Genomic DNA, 21,784 nt, shown 5'->3' with positions numbered 1-21,784 from the left:
GAATTAAATCCCCTCCCTTCCCCTGCAGCGCTGAATTAAATCCCCTCCCTTCACATGCAGCGCTGAATTAAATCCCCTCCCTTCCCCTGCAGCGCTGAAGTGCTTTCTGATTTCTATGGGAAACTTCCTTTGCTGCAGTTTTTTTTTGTTTAAACTTAAATTTTATTGAAAACAATTTTACAAACATATAAGTGATAATAAAACATATGTAGGGGACAAAATACTAAAAAGGGTGTACATGGGGTGGGGGACTGGGTTAGAGGATTATACACATTCTTACATACTTTATCATTTGCAAATTACATCTTATCTTTTCTGAATGCATCACAGTATCATGATTAGACCGAATTAAACCTTTGCTGCAGTTTTAACCAATTTCCTGCCAGAGGGCAGCAAGCGGGATTATATTAGCACAGAGTCACCTATAAAGGCTTCTTAAGAAGCCTCTAATCTGTTTCCTTGGCTGTGCATGACATGTAGGTGAGAGACTATTATAAGTTAATAGGGTTTGCGGAATCTTCTTTAATAGGATATCTCCGTTACAGGGCTCCTAGAAGTGAGATACTGACCGGATTCTTACTTGCACATGTATATATATATTTAGAGCACCTATAATGTATTTGGTGCTTTACAAAAATAAATAATAATAATATAGGGGTTATAATACAGCAAGTGCATTAAACATAAAAATCCACAATAGGTAATGGAATCCATGCTCGGAGGACTTGCATTTTTCCTGGAATAACATTATTTAGATGCCTTAATATCATAGGATACCTTCTATCTTTCATTTTTGTTTTTTAATGGGCTGACTAAGTATCTTGTGGTTTCCTAAGAACATATTTCCCTATGCCCCCGGCACCAAGAAATAGATTGTAAGCTGGGACTCGTGCCTCCAAAAATATGTACAGCGCTAAGTACGTAGACTATTAATAATAATATTATTATTATTATTTTGACAACCAAGAACCCACAATACATAGTAGATAAGGTTGAAAAAAGACATAGGCCCAATTTCAACCTAATGCAAAATTTAGATTAAATATAGATGACGGATACTTATCCTATACAGGCATACCCCGCATTAACATACGCAATGGGACCGGAGCATGTATGTAAAGCGAAAATGTACTTAAAGTGAAGCACTGACTTTTTTCCCACTTATCGATGCATGTACTGTACTGCAATCATCATATACGTGCATAACTGATGTAAATAACGCATTTGTAACAGGCTCTATAATCTCCCCGCTTGCGCACAGCTTCAGTACAGGTAGGGAGCCGGTATTGCTGTTCAGGACGTGCTGACCGGTGCATGCGTGAGCTGCCGTTTGTCTATTGGGTGATATGTACTTACTCGCGAGTGTACTTAAAGTGAGTGTACTTAAAGCGGGGTATGCCTGTATTTGTATTTACAATATATTGAACCAGAGGAAGGCAAACAGAAACCCCTGGTGAAACATTATTCAACAATGTCTCATAAGGGGAAAAAATAAATTCCTTCCCGACTCCAATGCTAATATCTTGTGGAATAAGCTCCTTCAACAGTAGAATACTTGACCCTGTGGAAATGGTTTCCACCAAGATGCAACGTTTTTGTTGCTGATACTTGTATCGTCTCCTGAGATGCAGGAGGAGGTGTGCCGTGTCACAGTAGTATCATGTCACACAGGGTGAGGGATGTGCACAGAGTTTGCTGAGCTGTGTTATCATGCAGTTGGAATAATGTCCTTTTGTTTCATAGAGCAGGAGGTCTGTATTGAATTGTATAAGCCGCGGTGACTCTGGAATACAGTGCAGTGACTGAACTGTGATAGGAGGCAGCGTTAGCTGGAATAAGGAAGGCCGCCCACCCGCACAGCATGGGGAACAGTGCTTTGAAAGCCCACTTAGAAACAGCACAGAAGACAGGGGTGTTCCAGCTGACGGGAAAGGGACTAACTGAGGTAAGAAGTGGATTACTTATTGAACCAAGTGATTCTTAACCAGGGAAATATACTTGTAATAACTTGGGGTATAATGAAAATGTATAGAGCAAGAAGAAATTCGTAAGGATCCAAAAGAAACCGCAGTTGTAAACGTACAACTTGGATGTAATCTTCACATCTTCTGTTATCTACGTGAAAACAAAAATGGCATGAAGAATAAGTATTCATTATTACCAGACCTGGCTTAGAGAACTGTAGTATACAAAGATAACCATGGCATCGGTCTGTGCCAGTCGGGTAATGGTATAAATATCAGCGTTTTGCAATTCGACACCCTCAACCTCAATTCGTGCAATGTTATTGGCTACAGTTTGCAGCCTCGGGGGTGTCGGATTACAAAAATCCAAACTAGCTCGTGGCTAATTAATTGTGACCCGTACTGAAAGGTCTGTGGCAAATAATGTATGTGCATAAAGGTGAAAAGTGTGAGCATCAGTATTGCTCAATATGCCATTAGTATTTATTTGCATTTTGTTTAATACTGTGTGATGATGTAATCCTTTTAATGCATGTTATTCTTTTTTATTTTTTGTAACCACAGTTTCCTGAAGACCTACAGAGATTATCAGGAAACCTACGGACAATCGACCTCTCCAATAACAAGATAGAGGTGTTACCGCAGCTGGTGGGAAAATTCGGCATCCTCCGGAGTCTGACGCTAAACCACAACAGGCTGAGTAGGAGATGCTCCCTAACGCCATTTAGGGTCAGGGGGTCCCACAATGCATTGCAACAAATGCTACTCATGCAATGTTTATATACGCAAGGCGGGGAAGTAAGGGGGTGTACGTGGCGGGGGAGCACGTGGCGGGGAGTACATGGAGCACACGGGAATATGTTTAATGAAAACCAAAATGTAAAACATAGACAGGTATCCGGTAAAATGGAAAGAGTTAAATGGGAGCGCTGGGCCATTACGTGACGGGAGCGCTGGGCCATTACGTGACGGGAGCGCTGGGCCATTACGTGACGGGAGCGCTGGGCCATTACGTGACGGGAGCGATGGGCCATTAGGGCTGTGGGTGACCTCGTGGAAACAGAAATAGGCTAATGAGCCGTCACGTCTGTTCCTTTCACCAAGTCGTGACATAGCACCGCTGCCTGATACTGTACAGCTCATATGCACTGACCGTGGCCCCTTGCAGACCCTTAGGCGCTTAAGCGAAACGGCCGTCGGGGGCTGCTGCTAATTACCCCATGGGCATTCATCTGGAGCATTACATGGACTCCATTATGGATTGAGCTTACTGTTTTCATATGTACACTGCATTGGGAGCATATGTAGGAGCTTCTTTGAGAGACCATTCGCAAACACAAGTATTATACTTTGTTATTGCTAGTGTATGGGTCTCTTATCTCCTCACCATTCATGCAGGACTATCACACTAACACTCCAGTGTTGTGTTGTGTGTTTAGTGTTTATTGCTACTAAGCATAAACCTTTGCCCTACATTCCCACCCACAATATGATAGTTGGTGGGCTTGTTGTGTATATCTAGCACGCATTGTGCATCGCATTGCAGTGACCCTATAAATATATGCATTTATCTTAACATACTTAGCTGATTGGTCATTAATATAGATATCAATTGTAGAGTGCTCGTGGGAGGGGGTTGGGGGGGTTACTCAGGAACTCTGCCTCCTAGTAGGCTCACAATCCTATTTTTGTCAGGCATCTCTGCCTTAGTCATTCCCACCCTTTTTAGGGTTGACTACCCAAGCTTCATTCATTGTAGCGTGGCCCTTTGGGGTATTTTTAACACCCTGTGTTTTATACATTTTGGTACTATAAAAGTGTTTTAATTATTATCCTCATATCACCCATTTCATTTGGATATCCTAGCTCTCACCTGTATTACTTCACACACATCTCATGTGTCTGAGTGCTGTTTTATAGGGTTTCTCACTGATTCAATCACCCCTCTAGGACGCTGTACTTACATATTTCAACAGCCCGCGCTTGCAAAATTAGGCTGCGTCCACGCTGCCGCTGTTATGATGCTGCTGCTGTGTATTAAAATCTAATTCCTGCTTCATATGATTTTATTGGAAAGTGTCCATGACACTAACTCACTAAGGGCTGTTCTATTCCTGCTGAAAATCCCCATCCAGGCGCTTTCAGACAAAAATGCCCATTGAGCAGCCAATTCGGTAGATAATAGAATTATTCCCGATGTGTATTTTAAGGTTGCAGCTCCCTACAAAACTAGCTTGTTTTTAGTTTAGTTTACATTGTTGGAATTTGGCCTTCGGCCTTCTAAAATAACAAAGTGTTCACATGGACACGCCTGTAATGTATTCTCCACTACACCCGGAAGAACAGGGTTGTTTCCACGCAGGCGACAAAATCTTATTCTGAGCTTCTCTGGTAAGGATCTTTTCAGGTTTGATGATATCAATCAGGGAGGCATTTACAAAGCTCCGATAACTAGTATCAGAGCTCGATTGGCGTCAACTGTACCATGTCCATGCTATTTTTAGCAAATCGGCCTCCGATACCCTTAACCGGAGCTTTATTAATCCCCCCCCCTAGTGAAACTGACTTGGCAGCCATGATTGAGTGATTTAGGTGTTGGGCCCTGTTTGAGGAATAACATAGTTAAAAATAAAATAAAAATATATCGGTGAGCAAGTAAAAAAACTAGGAAGCTGGAGAGAGCCCGTTATTGTATGGTATTGTGAGTAGAAATGGCAGATTTACTCCCCTCTCCCCTTTCTCCCCCCCCCCCTCCCCGACCCTCCCCCCTCCCGGCTGCCAGAGCGCTGTGAAACACACACAGCCTCGTTGGATATCATGGGATTAATATATAATGAAGACTTTCATTTCTCCGGTCTTGCCAGGTAGGCTTCCCGATGAGCTGTGTAAACTGAAAAAGTTGGAGACCCTGCATCTGAGCGGTAACCAGCTCACGCGCCTCCCTGCGGACTTGGGCCAGCTCTCCGCATTGAAGTCCCTAAATCTGTCCAGCAACCAGCTGCGGGTGGTGCCAACCCAGCTCTTCAGCCTGAGGCACCTCGATGTGGTGGACCTGTCGAAAAATAAGATCCAGGCCATACCGGATGAGGTGGTCGGACTGCAGGCCATAGAACTAAACCTGAATCAGAACCAGGTCAGCAGAACAATGAGGGATCACAGCCAGACAGAGGGATCACAGCCAGACAGAGGGATCACAGCCAGACAGAGGGATCACAGCCAGAGGGATGGGCATCACACTTCTTTTCTATGATACTAGAATAATACATGGCGATTAGATACCATGATGTGACGCAAACCTTGAGGTCCATGTATGTAATGCGAATGGCCGTCTTATTTACCTATCTAACGTAGGACCAAACTACGTGATCTGTTTCATAGGTTAAAAATAGGTTGATGTTGCCCTAAAAACAGTTATTAAAAAAGTTTTTTAAAATGTTATTTTGGAAATGATTGTAAGTGCAATCTGAATATTATGGTGGGTTCTGCTGTCTTACTGTATCTCTTCTCCATAAGGGGCTTCCACACACTAAGGCAGGTACAGCCACTGCTTTCCTTACTGAGATGGTCAGAGCATGTAAGATTGGGGGGGGGAGGGGTTCCAATCATTGACATGTTCAAAGTTTCAAAAACAATCTTGGATGAATATTATAATTCTTCTATAAAGACATCAATCACCATTTGTAACCCATTGAACAGATCGCTGTCATTATCTCACTTTGGGTCTACGTAGACACAATTTTTAGCAACAACCAGTCGGAAGTTCTATACAAAAGCAATATTGTTTAGATATCTGGGAAGCAAAGTCAGGCTGGGATTGAGTGACCTATTTAGACTTTTGGGTGTTTATAGTCACACTCCAAATAGCTTTATCTTGAAGCATGTTCATTTTTTTTTTGTTGGAAATGTTGTTCTAGATCAGGGGAACTCCAGTCCTCAAGAGGTACCAACAGATCAGGTTTTCATGATATTCCATCTTCATCACGTGGCTTAATCAGTCCCTGCTTCAGCACAGGTGGATCATTCATTCTTTGACCCTTTGAGCCACCTGTGCTGAAGCAGGGATATCCTTAAAACCTGACCTGTTGGACACTCCGGTCCTAGATTGAAATATAAGACATTGCTCAGGATTCACTAAGCTTTGATAAAAGGTATTGCCTCTTGATTCTGCATGAACTGCTATTGATGTGAATGGCCGCTCAGATGCTTCTTACCAGAGCATGTTCTGTGAAACCTGTGCAATCCGGGCCATGGCTCATTCAACAAGTTTCCATTTTTAATTTCCCTTCATTGGTCCCAGATATCCCAGATCTCTGTGCAGATTTCTCACTGCCCACGGCTGAAGGTCCTACGCCTGGAGGAGAACTGTCTGGAGCTGGGCATGCTGCCTCAAAGCATCCTGGGCGACTCCCAGATCTCTCTGCTGGCTGTGGAGGGGAACCTCTTTGAGATAAAGATGCTCAGAGATATGGAAGGCTATGACAAGGTCAGTGCTATAGAAATATAGCTTGCAGGGGTATATGGAATTTACTTAATGTAAATGAGTTGGACTCATCCACAGTGGCCTTGGTCTTTTGTTACGGTTTGTGGAATTTAATAATCCCCTAAAATTGGATATTTTAAGTTCTACAAGTAGCCAAAATCTGCCGGGCCTGACCTGTAGTGCACAATGATGATGCTCTCTAGCCCATAGTAACAGCCAATAATGGTTTCCTGGCTGACTGGAGTCGTAGAGTTAATTCATTCCGTGGGCGCCAATGGCCGGTTCACGACTCGTAAAAAGCCCCCCAGTTAAGAGTTAGTAAAAAATAGGTGCAAAAGACAGTTTGGGCAGAGGTTGTTAATCTAATGACTTGACAGCTGGCGCTGAAATGTCTATACTTAACTTATTTAACTGAACTCAACATGGGCGCACGCATTAGCATAGCACCTGTCTTGTTTTAGTGTCAATTTAAAGTTATATTAATGGCTGTTCTTAATTTAAACCCCCTTAATTATATGCCTACAGGGACCAGGTGCTAATCTAACCACACTACAAGTTGTAGCTGCAACATACATATTGTGGCACGATGGCAGGAATTGCCGCTTTGATGTGCAGACGCTACCTGCAAAGCTGGTTCTTATTGGTAGTAGGCCAAGACCATTTGTTTACGTTGACAATCTGCTTTATTGAACATGCCACTGCCCTCAGTTTACTTGTCCTAGGAGAGGCACACTCTTTAACCCTTTCAGTGCATGAGGGTTGTGCCATCTCCGTGACCACATACCCTCCGGCACTTCCGCATCATGTGACTGCTCATCAGAGCGATCAGGTGATTAATTCACTGTTCGGGCTGTCAGGCCGGATGTGATACTTCACTTTAGATTATATGGCAGTGTTTGGGAATAGGTAGGAGGGCTCAGAACATATATACGAAAATACCAATATTCTATAGTTCTTACTAAACGTATGAACTCAGAAATGTCTCTCCTACTCTTTCAGTACATGGAAAGAGTCACAGCCACAAGGAAGAAGTTTGTGTGAAGGTGCCGTACATCCCGGATATTTAACACAAAGGTGACGAGTTACCTGCCTAATGGCCACATAAGCACTGGGTACAGGGCCAGCTTCACGGTGTCCACCGCTTATTAAAACAGCATCGAAAGGGGGAAGTGATTGAATGTGACATAAGACGGCTAGATAAGACATTGGGATAAGCAATCTGATTCTCCTGATGATAAACCGTATTTTTCCTTGCAGTTACGAAGTTAGTACGTGTTCGAATGCTGCTGGTTAATGCATATATTGGGGAACCTTCTATAAAGCTGATTTCCAGAGTAGTAATGCTATGAAAAAGCCTGAAAATTACATACCTCCTGCAGCATTTTTGTCAAATGTAATAAATGTTCAATGTTAACTCCAGCTCAGATGTAAAAGGGCAATTCAACTTAGCATTTATATTTAAACAACTTGAGTAATTTTCTTCCTTAGGAAGATTAATTTACCCTTAAATTAATATAGATCTCTTATTGGGAATATTGGATTAAAAGCATATCAGTTACTTATGTATATATGTTACTGTTTGTTTATTTGGCCAAGTTAACAATTGGATGGCTAATGTATTTTGGATATAACAGTTTGCCAGATTGTAAAACCCATCCAATACATTTGTTTACCATGGAAATGTTGTTTAAAAAATATTTTAAAACACTTAAACTGACCAATTATATATATTTTTTATACATGTAGATTAGCTACATTTAACCTATTCACCACTGGCCTCGGTTCACGTGTGCCCGAGATAGGACCTTATTTTTAAATGACGGAAACAACAAATGCAATTAATTGTTAAATAACTTACTAATTGTTCTAATTTCTTCATAGCTTGCTAATGCCAAGACTCCTTTATTTAAAGTACTTTAATACATTCTCACAACTCCCAAATTTCACGTGGGTATTTTCTGCAGGAAATGACCGTAGGATTTTACTGAAACAGCCCCATGATTTTTTATTTTTTTTCCCTTCCTTCCAACTTTTCTTTTCCACAATTGAAAAGGATGTGGTGTGGGGGGGGGGGGGGGACATTTAAAGGAATATACACGCATCCTAAAACAGACCTTTAAATTGTTTGTATACTTAACCAATAAAAACTGTTAAAGTTCTTGAGCAATTCTCTCCATGACCGCAACTTAACCAGTTGTTGACAATATAGCTATCCCTTGATCTGTTTTACAGCAGAAAGAGATGTACAAGTTAATAATCCCTGAATGTGCAGCATCTGTTTCAAAAGAATTACAAGGAACTGGTTATTTGCAGCCACTTTAATTGTGATTGAGTAACAGACAAAAAATAATATATACATATGTTCATAAGAATATTGAAGGCATACATCATTTGTGGTCCATTCTTTGATGGACAATAAGCGGTAATTTAGATGTTGGTATAAAAAGGTACACGAGTTGGGAGATACCACTGAAAATGAATATGGTTTAGTACCAACTATTACTGCAAGCTTCTAATTGTCAAAGTTTTTACGTAGAAAACAACCAAAAACATTAACCATCCACAGATTAAACCCAAATCCTCCGAAGGCAAAGGAAAGGGCGTTCCTGGCAGATGCTGCATTGAATTACAGGCCTATAATCCCAGTATTACTACAAACATGAGAATGTCTGCTGCTTTCTGTAAAAAAAAGGAAGCACTTAGTGATTTAAGTTGAGAAAGTATCAGAAACTAGAGCACGTTCGTTTAAGATTTTATTTATTTTGAGGGGGTGCAATTAAAATGACTCCCCACCCTTCCTAACATATTCTTATAGTAACCCAGGAAGTCTCACTACTTTAAACTGCTGACAACATGATGAGGCTTAGTACTGTAGCTATTAAGGTGCTAGTAAATAGTAAGAGTAACACGTTTCCTCCACTTTGCATTATGTGAAGGTGAAATTACAAGTTTGTAAATAAGCAAAGCACACCCTACACGCAAGCAAAGAGTTAACAGACGCAGACAATGCTGCCGCTCTGTGTTCTGTTGGTTACCAATATCAGACATTCCAGAAGGGTTCATTAAAAAAAAAAGAAGTGAATTTCTTTATATTTGTGATTAATACATTTCTTTGCAAATGGTTTAACTCCTACCACCTTCCTCCAGTTATTGAATTGCTATACTAACTATTAAGAGGGTGTTGCCGACCATCTTCTGCTCTCCCCATAGGAGCCGCCTACAATGCAGCATTAATCTGCACAAACTTATTTTTCAATTCTGAAATAAAGTCAAACAGCGCACGATTTGTACAGTGATTATTGGAATAACCACTGCACGCCCCCTTTGTTTTTAGGACATCAAAATGGGGACATGTAGGCTATATATGCATGAGAAGCAGCCCGTTTCCTCACTGAGAATGTTTGAACATATTACCTAACCGCATGGTAGCTGGTTCAGACACTGCTAGCTTGATCAAGCATGAGATGGAAAGAGTAAGAGCCATATTACCAAGCGGCGCTCAGCTGCAATAAATGCAGCGAATAGGATTTAGGTCAGTATGTGAGGTAGTTATGCTGATGCATAAATTAGGTCTTCGGAGCCTCCTTTTAAAATGTTACATGCAATAAAAGGTACAGACATTTAAGGGAACAAAATAAAAAAAATTCAGCACTGTTTTCCCCCCCACTTATTAGAAATTATATAGTCAACATTGCAGCAACATTTAAAGCCGAGGAAAACACACATTAAGATTGTCATTTTTAATGTACTGATTTGCTGTAGAAAGCATAAAATGGGTTACAATCGACACAAAATAAAGTTAGTCTTTAAAATTATGGAGGCGAGATTACCAAGTAAGGCGAAACGTTCCAAACATTTTCTAGCATGTAAATCCACCTTTCGTAGACAAAACCGCAAAAAAAAACCCCCAGTACTACAACATTTAATGTACAGAAATATCCCTTCAAACACCGGAACAATTAAGAGACCAGGACGGAGAGCCTTATTCTATATGCACTGAAGCAGCCGTTCTTGGACCAAAATACCCATTGAAGTCTAGGTATTTTCGGTTAACTTAGGCCTGAGTGGCTGCTTCGGCCTCTGTAGAATGAACCCCAAACCTGGGGGGTGGGGGAATGGCAGCAGGGCCCCACATACATACTTCATCCATATAAAACAAACAAACCAGCATATGCTTGTCTTTCTTTGGCAGAGGAGATTTTCTAAATTCTACAATTATATAACCATTAAAGATTTACTTTAATTTCTACAGGGCCCTGAAATCCCAACTCACACAAATCGAAGTATAGTGTGGGCATTTATAGCAGAAGTGCCACATGTTAACTTAACAAGCAGCGTCCACTTGTCATAAACCGGGGTGGCCGACTCCAGTAGTCAAGAGCCACCAACAGGTCAGGTTCAGGATATCCCAGTTAAAGCACAGGTGGCTCAATGAGTGGCTCAGTCTTTGACTGAATCACTTGTGCTGAAGCAGGGATATCCCCAATACCTAGCCTGTTGGTGGCCCTTGAGGACTGGAGTTGCCCACCCCGGGCATAAGCACTGATGTGGGACATGCGTTACATTTGAAAAATATAAACAACATTTAAAAAAATGGCCTGCTGTGTTTTTTGGGACCATGTTAAACGTTTTCTATCTGCAATTACTACCAACACAGCGTGTTGTGAACCACTCCACTCCCACAGAAGGTGCAGCACAATGTCCAGCATTCAGCAACCTGTCACAGGCACTAACTGTATTGCGTATTATTTCTATGTAACGCCCCTCATAATGTTTGATACACGGTTGCATGTTTTCACATCCTTTTGCTCCGTGTAATCTCAGGCAGGTAGCACATTTGCTTTAAAAATACAAAAATAGTTCATTACAAGTGTCTGTTGGGGTTTTAACCTAGGATTGTATTTATGAATACCCAGCATAAAAATTATCGATTTTATCATCAACCCACCACCCTGGCTACATTCTGTAATAAAGCACAGTATTTGAAAAACACACAAAGCATGATATATAATGACAAACATCAGGCCAACGTGTGCTGCTCTGTATCCCTGAAAGAAAGATGTTCAATTAAGGAAAGTGAGTTGGACCCCGAGTGAGCAGAATATGCAGGGTGTCTGCTGGTCAGGGAATCCTGTTCCCTGCAACCCCTTAACAATAATAGTACCCCTTTGCCCTGAAAAATCCGAACTTTGGAGGGGATGAGGCAGCAACAGATTTTTATCTTCACTCAATGAGTTTCTTGGCTCTGGTATTGGCTTCTTCAATGCGGTCTCTGTTAGTCTCCGCCTAAAATATATATAAAAACAAAACATTATACAACTTCATCTGAAGATGTTAAACGTTCTGTTGACACTTCTGATGCTGAAAGAGACAGGAACATATTGAAAAACAAGACACACAGCTACTATGCACAGTGTAACTCCAGCACTGTCCGCAGGAAAAAAAATCCATCTTCAAACACTGCAGAAAATACCTAAACAAAATACCACACGGAAGTGAGGAGCAGCTCACCCGTCTTTAAAGTTTGAGAGATACAGGGGAAGTGCGAGAGATCACTAATCATAGCAGAGACAATGAGTGCTAATACATACAAGGAAATACATACAAGACTGCTTACATTTCAGGGTAAGGAGGGAGAATGGCAAGATACATGTGACATCCACTATAGAAGGACTACTGTGCAGCTCTGATTTCAGTGCGTCTATGCACACACGCTGTAATACAGAACCTTTCAATGTGAAACTAGCTCCGGGCGGCTGATGTAGGCACTTCCCTCTCCCAATAATATGTAGTCACAGTACAATTTCAAGCTGACTAAATACATTGGAGGAAAAGTGTTTTAGATTGTACCATTTACTCGGAGCTGGACAAGTTGAATTTGTATTTAGATCTGTGTGATGGCCGGTACTATATACTATAAACAAATAGAAATATTTAGGTACAGCTACTTATTTTAGATTTGACATTTGAATACGGAGTTTCAAAGCACTGCAGTCGAACCCATGTAATCCTACCCCCAAAAGTGCTGTACACCCCCCGCTCTGCATGAACACAGACTCACCTTATCATTGATCCTATCGATCTGTTTGTTATGGGCATCAAGCTCGTTGCCCATGTCTAGTGCCATGCTCTTCAGGTTGCCCAGGATACTGCCCACCTGGTGCAGGTTTTCATCCATCTCATCTTCACGGGCGTCGTTGGTTATCCTGGCAGAAGCAGGGAAAGGAGATGCATCAAGGAGGTCCAAATGCAGTATTAAAAACTTCATCTGTGCAGTGCTGAGATGTCGTGCTAGACACGGACATGCTGGAGGACTAGGGCATGGCCACACTTTAAAGCAGCATTGAGGGCCATATTCACTAAGCAGTCTGGTAACGATCTGTATAAACTCCCACAGCGATACAACAAACTCATTGTATAGATTTCCTGCCCAACGGTTCTCAACTCCAGTTCTCAAGCCCTGTCCAACAGGTCAGGTTTTCAGGATATCTCTGCTTCAGCACGGCTCAATCAGTCCCAGCTTCAACACAGGTGGCTCAGAGGATCAGTCGAAGACAGAGTCACCTGTGCTGAAGCAGGGATAACTGGAAAGCCTAAGAACTGGAATGGAGCACCCCTGCTGAAATCCACAGGAGGCCACTTCACTGCCAAACACTACATTCCTCAACTGGAGATGAAGCCATCAATCTGACAGGTCAATGCTCAATGTCCAGATGTGTTACGTTGCAGCATAATGAGGCAGAAGGGATCTTACTTCTTTATATAACCACCGCTCTGTCCGCCTTGCTGCTGCCCGTTGCTGGTCTGACCTGGTTGTTTTGACACCACGTTTTCCGAGGCGTTCTCTCCTTTGTTACCCCACGTCTTTTTGTAAACGTCCCCAGTCTCAAAACGCTTTGCCCTGCCAAAAATAGAAAAGCACCAGTTAGCCAAAAGTCCTGAAAGTAACAAAAAAGACAGAGTGGAGAATCACAGATTTAGTGCGAGGATAGAACATGATGTTGCCTTCTGATTCCGAATGAGCCAAAAGGTAACAAACACCATCTATCCCCTTTTATAAGGAAGGCTACACTTGTCCAAAAACTGTGTGGTCTTTACTTTATAAAGGGCGTCCCTCCTCATTCCTTCAGGCCTGATTAAACTTGCCTGGACCTTTTTAAAGGGGATAATCCGCTGTCCGTGCGGTTTTCAGCTGAATATCCCATAGACGTTGGCGGCAAATTTTCGTCCCAAAACATCACTTATGGCGGCTTTGGCGTATATAGAAGGCCCTAAATGGCAGAAACACCCTCTAAAAAGCCCTGCAGAATACCCAACAACCCTGTAACCTGCAGCACGTAACATCTCTGCTGGTGCTGGGAAAGTGCTGGAAGCAGAAGACACTTTAGAGGGTGAGAATGATGCAGCCATGCTATGGATAGCCATACATTATAGCTTGTTACATTTGACGTGAGATAGTGAATGAGCAGAACTGAGTGTAAGAGTGGTTTAAGGCAGGGGTGCGCGGCGGCTACAAAGGCCCTGCATTCCTCCCCAAGGCATTTAAATTAAATGCTGCGAGGCCTCTGTAACTCACTTACCTTGATTCAGCTGGCGCCATGGCAATGTGGCGTCATTTGACACCTGTCGCCATGGTAGAAAGGTAAGGGTGGGCACAAGCACTGGGGGAAGAGCAGGCAGAGGGGAACTGCACCAAAAGTTTGCGCACCCCTTGTTTAAGGGATACAAACAGCATCTGCCCAAATCAACACCTTTTTGATGACCTTAAAGGCAGGCTAACAGTCTTTCATTTGACCTGATTAAATGTATATTTGTACACTATGAAGATCGGTATCTTTTCCCTGGAGTCTGTAGGAAGTTATCTTGGACTTGTGATGTAATATAGGACACTTGAGGAATCGAAGACGCTGTAGTTCTTTGAGGGGGAGTGGGAAGACAGGCTTGTAATTTTGTGGATAGAGAGAAAAGTTAATTATAAATCAATTATTAGAGGATGATTAATGATAGCAGGTTATTTCCTGTACTAGATATAGATTACATTTTTCTTTCATTGAGGCTACAATTTAAAAAGGTTGTAACATGCCTTTAAACGTGCCATGCTGAGAGGTTGAGAAATTGAACTCCAACAACATAGTAATGCTAGTGGCTGAGTGAGGAATGACACTGACAAAAACATAGATTGTAAGCTCCAAGGGGCAATCCCTGGACTGAACCACAATACTTAGCCTGCATCAGTCCATGCTAACACAGTACAGCAGAACAAGTTGCTTCTTTCTATAGTTAGAAGCTTGAGAATCAAGTTACACCCGATGCAGACCATTATCCTGAATGAGTTACACCTTGTTGGCAGAGGTGTGCGATACTAACAAAATAGAATATAGAATCACTATAATATCCCGTTATAATGTGTGCACCGATTTTCTCCTACTATTGGCGCCTCAGAAATTATAAGCTGATGCTTTGACACCAAAAGTTCGCAGTTTTACAGCAAAATATCTGGTTGGGCCACTTGATACTTAATCCATTTAATGAAATAACAGGTGCAGCATGTTCAATTTCTGGGGCATGTGGGTATTACAGCCCAACTCCAATACCCCCTATTTAAGCAATACTGCTTTAGCTGAAGGAGCCAAATATAAAATCACAACACATCACAACATATACTTCTGAAGCGCACAGACAGACCTACACAAGACACCACTGACGAGATGTGGAGCATGCATCTGGAGCTAGGGAAAAACATGCAGCCGGAATAAACATCACCTGCAAGGCAGCCGGCTGAGTGTACCGGCTGCTTCATCTTAACACCAGCCTGGGCCAGCCGGCCAAGTTCAGCTTCCAGAGTTAGATCTTCATTTTAGTAAGCAGAGAAAGAAGAGAGACGAGAGAACGGGACACGGGTGAAAACGGAACCAAGCCAAGTTGTGTTAGTAAGAACGCCAGCAGGGATTCCACAAACGAGGAACAAGAGGGAGGCGAGCAAGTAACCACTACCAATTGTATTCTTTAATCAAGGTGTCAATATCAGCATTTAACCTGAAAAAGAAGTGATGTATTCCATGCATTACTTATTTATAGGTCATGGTTAGAGAACTATATAGAAAACATATTAGCGGAGACGGTAGCAGATTCAGCAGCAGTCTGCATATAGCAAGATTTATTTTACATTAAGGAAGTTACAGAACAAGAGTTCAACTGTTCACATATTTTTACTAATCAGTAGAAGCTACTTCTGCAATAAGTTTCACACTGAATGTTTGCGTTGATTTTCCAGCCTTAATTCCAGGGTGCTCCGATTTCAAAGAGACCAGTAACTTAAGCACAAATTAGTAATAGAAATAAATCCATAAAACTGAGAGGAACGTGGGCCGTGATGCTGGGGGATTAAACATGGCGGAGATACCGGCGCCCCACACCGGGTCCTGTAACACGAGAAGCAGGGGGGCTGAAATGAATGCAGGTCAGCTCCAGAGACCCCCTGCTTCAATAATATGTTATTCAAATAAAAGCAGCCTCATTACTGTAGCGGCTAGCCACTAAGGCAATGAAGGGGTTAATAAAACTGTTCCACGCTTCCCCAAATGTAAAAACAGTGCAACATCACCACCTAGTGGTAAAAAGTGCTAGTGGCACAAAGAACATTCAATCAACAATAGTAAAATGACCACTATGCCAGTGGGCATGGACAGAAATAAAATGATTGAATCATAAAAAATTATAAATAGTAATGATACTGAATAAATAATAAAAAAATCTAAGCAGCTACTCAACCTCAAAAGAAACAGCCGGATTCTTCAGAAGACATAGATTAACACAACATGAGGGAGTGGTTGCTTGACAGATTCAGTGGATAGGCATCAGCCCATCCGTGCTGTAACAGTTGTGGGTAAATACAGCTGTAGGTGCAGGTGAACTTGGCTGTTGAGTAAGGATAAGAGAAACAGGGACTGAGGCGTCAGAGTGTGATGCCCTGAAATACATTACCAAATGTGAGTGTGCATCCAAAGGGGAGTGTTTTATTCTGTGTATATTGTATTAAAGGTTCTTTTACATATTGCACCATCAGTCCCTGTTTCTCTTATCCTCACTCAATATCCAAGTTCACCTGCACCTACAGCTGTATTCACCCACAATCATTGCAGCACAGATGGGCTGATGCCTATCCACTGAATCTGTCAAGCAACCACTCCCTCATGTTGTGTTCATCAATGAAGGGGTTAAGCCAGAGTACCTGGTTTATTGGTGGTAGGTAAAGGGCGATTTTGCCTGTCAGAGGTGCGCAGAGAGAGTAACTGATTCTGTCTACTCTCACTGCGCGTCTCTTCCAGACTGATGCAGCCCGGTAGGACTCACACAGCGGGAGTCCCATTCAGAAGCAGGGACCCCCCCGCTGTGTTATTCCCGATCGGCCATTAGTCTGGTTGTGAGGATTCTGCGAGCAGGCCGGCGTCAGGAACGCGTCATTGGCGGTTTCGTGCTGACTACGCAACAAACCACCTGGCTGCATCTGTATATATATCACTTATAGAATATAAATAAGAGTACTGATTTAGTTTGTATAAATCCGTGCTAAAGTAGCCATTTGTTTTCAATTGATGTTACACTTGGATGTCTCTGCTGGATCCCCTTAGCCCAGTAACCAATTCTACAATAACTTATGTTCTATTTTACAGGTATGTAGCAATGGAGAAACTAAACTCATTTTGTCAGTAGTGACAGAAGTGGTAGGGGACACACACCTGCTGCTAAAAAAATCTTATAATACTCACTAGGGATTTGAGTGCTCGGGCACACTGGAGTTTTGCAGTATAAGGATTTAGGGGGTAATTCCATATTGTCTGAAGTGGGCAATGGCAGCATTGACCTGAATGGGGGGTTTTCAGCAGATAGGATGCTTCGGATAATATAGAATTACCCCTTTAGTTTCAGAATATTGTTTTAAAAAAAGCAATATTTTGATTCAAATGGAACATTGGTTCTATTACTCAAAAGGTCTGTGCATTCCCTAAACGCTAACAGTGATAGCTATGCTGGCTCATTTGGTTTTAGCCAGCACTGCGTGTCCTTCGAACATATGAATTTTCTTCCCCGTCAGTGTAAGGATTTCAGGCGTTACACGCAATGGTCTGATCCTGAAGGTATGTCTCCTCTGTTTTAACCATATTTATAAACATGAGGGGCTCTGGGAACTAACCTTGAACCAGGGCAGACACAGAGGCCGCAGCACTTGTTCAGCTCGGTTAGGTTCTTCTCTGCCTCCCGCATATCTTTGTTGATCTGGTCCATTCCTTCCTCCACGCGGTTCAGTTGTTCTGAACATGAAAACATTGGAAATCATGGCACAGAAAAAACGTTGCTCTGCCGAAGGGAGAACACCCAGGTAGAGCGCCAACACTTTGCTTAGAAAAAAATAAATCTAACCACATGGACTTCTGCTTTATAGTTTATACCCAAATCTTGCCCCGTCCCACATCGCCTCACATCCTTCAGCACAAAGAGTTATTAAAAGGCATTTTTACCCTGGGTTGTTTGCCTTTATATCTGCTCTTGTATTCACACCAAAAGATAAAGAGGTGATACTCACCGCCTTGCTCGTCCAGCATGGTGATTGTCTTGATTCCAACATCCTGACTCTAAATAGAGAGAACATAGACGTGTTGCCGTTGTTGGGCAAGTATAGAATAGAATTGCAGGCACCACCAGTGTTAACAGATACATTGATGAAAGAGATCAGCAGACACAAATGTTGCCTGTAGGTCCCCAATGAAGACAGAAGCTTTCTGTTATACGGGCGAGTCGCGTTTGTGAGAGATTCAGTGGCAACCATATAAAGACAGCGAGGCATTATAAGAAGGGATGGAGGGGGGGGGGGGAAAGGCATGGAACAGCAGTGAAGCTGTTAGGGGCAATGCATAAGCACGCGGCTCCTGGACCCAGGAGACCCTCTATCCCCACATAGAATACATGTGCATGTGCATTTTGACATCTCAGGAGTATTTATTCCCAGTACCGATTGTCTTCTTCAGGAAGCTTTGTTTTCAGCAGACATCTTATTCTCCCAGGGCGACTGACCAACACATGAAATTATCTCCAAAACAGGGGATCTCGCAGCAGACACTCAATTTCTAACAGATTTTTTCTTAATGAGCAGAGTGACACCAGTTTAGCTTTTAAGGGGTCGGGGATTCTCTAAGCTCTGATAAGGCGCATCGGGAGCTCGATCCAGCATTATCTGCCATTCAAGTCAATGGAAGTTATCACCAGCTCGAGCTCCAATGGAGCTTTGTGAATCTGGCCTAAATATATTTGTCGAAATCTTTTCAAACAGTCTGCTACAATCAGCTACAGGTAAGGTCAAAATCAACTTTTCTAATTAAATTCTTATCTATCTATGTTGTCATTTCCAATTAACTGATTTGGATAAAAACGCTCAGTGAAAATACAAGTACAGTACTGTATTGGGTCACACATACAATATCCGTGCCTAAAAGTCCTCCCAGTCCCCACACCCCTTGCCAGCAATTATACAACCCCTCTTGTGCAGACCTAGAAATCTGTACGATTCGGCTACAGCTGACAATCAATAAAGTACTAGCATGGGAGGAAGAAATGTGTGAGGGCTTCTCAACAGACCATTTATCAGTCATAGAAAGAGTGAAGATCCAGGCTACATTTTGAAACGTAAAAAATACATTACAGTATACAACAAATGAACAGAACTGAAAGTGCATGATATCAGGGGTCGAGTACCACGACAATAAGTCTTCAGCTCCGGTTTTTTTATCCAGTCAATCCTTTTAAACACTTCCTTACTTGATGAAAAACTGTGGTAAATGTAATTAAACTCAGTTTCTCACAGATTACCAGGTCAAGAATGATGGGAAGCCATGTTGGTCCTTTCTTCCATGTAACAACAAAGGAGGGAGAGGGAGTAGGGGGTCTGCTACCTTTTGTTGGACTAACAAGTAGTTGATATGTTACAAGCTCTCGAACCTCCCGATGAAGGACCCGGAGGAAATTCAAAAGCTTGTAACATTAACTACTTGTTGCCCCAATAAAAGGTATCATACACCCCCCCCCCCCCCCTCCACCTCCCTCTCCTTCCTTTGTTACTGCAGATTACCAGGTCAGCACTTTGCTCCACTGAAGAAAAAAACGGCATCTTACCTCTACGGCCATATTCAGCATCCTACGCGTGCTCTCCAGAGACTAAAGGGATAAAGAAAACAGGACTTAATTCCACGAGAGGCTGGAAAAGAACATGCTTTCATAACAGTTGTTCAAACTACTCGCAATACAATGCATGACAACAAACAGCAGGAATATTAAAGCAACAAATAGGTTACGTTTAATGTCATTACTTTGTAGTTTGCTATAGCTATACAGTACATCCCTTATAGTTTATCACATGATTTATGATTTCTAGTATTATAAGCCAAGCTTGCACTCACTGAGCTGGTAAATGTGCTACCTATTTCACCTATGTATTTATTCTTAAAATAGATTATAAAACTGTACAAGTTTTTCCACTTTATTGCTATGTAATGCCTTGGATTAAAGTTTATAGATGGCCACAATGAACCCTTTGACAGCAAGAGGCTTAACAAAGAGAAATCACTAATCTTCAAAATATAAAAATCATTTAAAGTAGAAAGACAGGAAATGGAAATATATTTGTTGCAATGCTTCATTCGGCGGGGCACGTAAGCAACTTTACAAAAAGTAAACAAGAACATTAACAACAAAAGGAAATTTATATAATAAATCAATTGAGGGATGTAGGCATGTGTAATAGGAGCACATTTAAGCAGGTCTTTGGTTGTATTGTTGCTAAAAATCAAGTTTTTTTGCATTTAACCAAATTACATATCTACAGTATATACTAAAGTTATTTTTTACACTCCTCCGTGAGATATAGCTCATCGGTGACATCATAATGCACGTAGCCTGGTGGCAGATATAGAGTCAGGTAGCTATAAAGTTTAGACAGAAAGCATAGGAAAGAAAGAAAGACGTCTGTTGACATGTGAGGAGGAAGCAAGAATGCTGGAGGAGAGGCAGAAAGATTCGAGGACATCATAAAGGTATTAAATTAAAGATGAGGAAGCATGCGAGAGAGAGCAAACTCTCTCCATAAAGCAAATTGAAGGTAATTTTTCCTTGCTTCTCCTACTTTATTTCTCTTCTGCTTTGGATACTGTTGACCACTCTCTCTCTCTCCCCAATCCCGTCACCAAAGCACTTTGCGTAGGTGGGACAATTGACTCCTCCCTCTCCATGCACATTTATGCCCTGGTTAAAAGCCGATGCGTCTTCCTCTATAGACATTGCCAAGACCCACCCTTTCCTATGTTACAATACTGCATGGCCCTTATCCTCTCCCATCTCCCTGCCTCACAACTTTCTCGGTTGCAATCCATACAATATTCTGCAGATATAATCATTTAACCTTTTTCCAGAATAGCATCGGCTCAACCAGACAGGAGTGCAAATATCTTGCTCCCCCCATCTCCTCCGTAATCAGAGAGAAGATGGGCCATTTGCAGAGATACTTTACATTATTAGCATGAACCATGGCCATCTTTAGAAATGTCTAGTCTACTTTTTATATTAAAAGAGGGCGCAGCATTACGTGTTTATTTTTTACATAGGTTTGAAGTAGGGGGTCTCCGGAGCTGGACCGCATTCATTTCAGCTTCAGGGACCCCCTGTATCCCGAGATACTTATGTACGTGGTGCTGCCTGTATCTCTGGCTCAGTTTATAGGTCCTGCTTCACATGGGCCAATAGGAAGCCACAAATGATGATGTCCCAGCTTCCTATTAGCCAACAGGAAACAGTATATTTAAGCCGCCATTATGTTAGCCCCAACTAGCTGCTACCGGCACCCCCTTCCGAGGTAAGTATCTCCGGAATCAGGGGGTCCACAGAGCTGTTCAGCTCCGGAGACCCCCTGCTTCAAACCTATTAAAATAAATAAATAACTACTAATAATTAAAGTGTCATGAGGAGCGCTGCTATAACCTGCCAATTATCCAACGATGGCCGAGAAGGCGACAGCGATACATGTGGGGCGACCAAGTAAAGGGCAATGTGTTTAATGCCCTGGTAAGTAGACCTATTTATAGAAGACAGATGTTAATTACAATGAAAACCCCTGTTTAATAAATGGATGCTGGGCATATCCTACAACATGGTAAATGAATGCCAGAGAAGCACTTACATCATCCGTGACCTGATTGGCTCGGAGCTGGATTTCGTCTACCGTCATTTCCTCCATGGTGGGTTCAATTGTTTGGGCAGCTTGCTAGGAAAAACAGGGAGCTGCTTCTCTCCAAGT

The 21,784-nt window shown here is 42.1% G+C and overlaps 2 protein-coding genes across 5 annotated transcripts in view; one reads left to right on the top strand and one right to left on the bottom strand.

The window, feature by feature from the left end:
* Positions 1-11,613, top strand: part of LRRC57 (leucine rich repeat containing 57) — a 16,538-nt gene extending 4,925 nt beyond the window's left edge. For 2 of the 4 annotated variants that reach the window (XM_075581663.1, XM_075581660.1), the window contains exons 2-6: positions 1,744-1,945; positions 2,529-2,664; positions 4,829-5,097; positions 6,262-6,447; positions 7,444-11,613. In XM_075581663.1, the coding sequence (XP_075437778.1) occupies positions 1,862-1,945; positions 2,529-2,664; positions 4,829-5,097; positions 6,262-6,447; positions 7,444-7,485 (717 nt within the window). In that variant the 5' untranslated portion in view covers positions 1,744-1,861 and the 3' untranslated portion in view covers positions 7,486-11,613. The remainder of the gene's footprint in view (positions 1-1,743; positions 1,946-2,528; positions 2,665-4,828; positions 5,098-6,261; positions 6,448-7,443) is intronic. The other 2 variants (XM_075581662.1, XM_075581661.1) reach the window with 1 other exon arrangement.
* On the bottom strand, positions 8,748-21,784 carry SNAP23 (synaptosome associated protein 23). Its single transcript, XM_075581665.1, has 7 exons — positions 21,668-21,784; positions 19,612-19,653; positions 18,029-18,077; positions 17,639-17,756; positions 13,199-13,345; positions 12,506-12,650; positions 8,748-11,730 (listed from the first exon to the last, which is right to left on the bottom strand). Exons 1-7 carry the CDS (start codon positions 21,722-21,724, stop codon positions 11,668-11,670), a joined length of 621 nt encoding a protein of 206 aa, XP_075437780.1. The 5' UTR covers positions 21,725-21,784; the 3' UTR covers positions 8,748-11,667.

The sequence above is a fragment of the Ascaphus truei genome, unplaced genomic scaffold (assembly GCF_040206685.1).
Source record: "Ascaphus truei isolate aAscTru1 unplaced genomic scaffold, aAscTru1.hap1 HAP1_SCAFFOLD_1471, whole genome shotgun sequence".
Lineage (NCBI taxonomy): Eukaryota > Metazoa > Chordata > Amphibia > Anura > Ascaphidae > Ascaphus > Ascaphus truei.
This window is presented reverse-complemented; position numbering and strand designations above follow the sequence as displayed.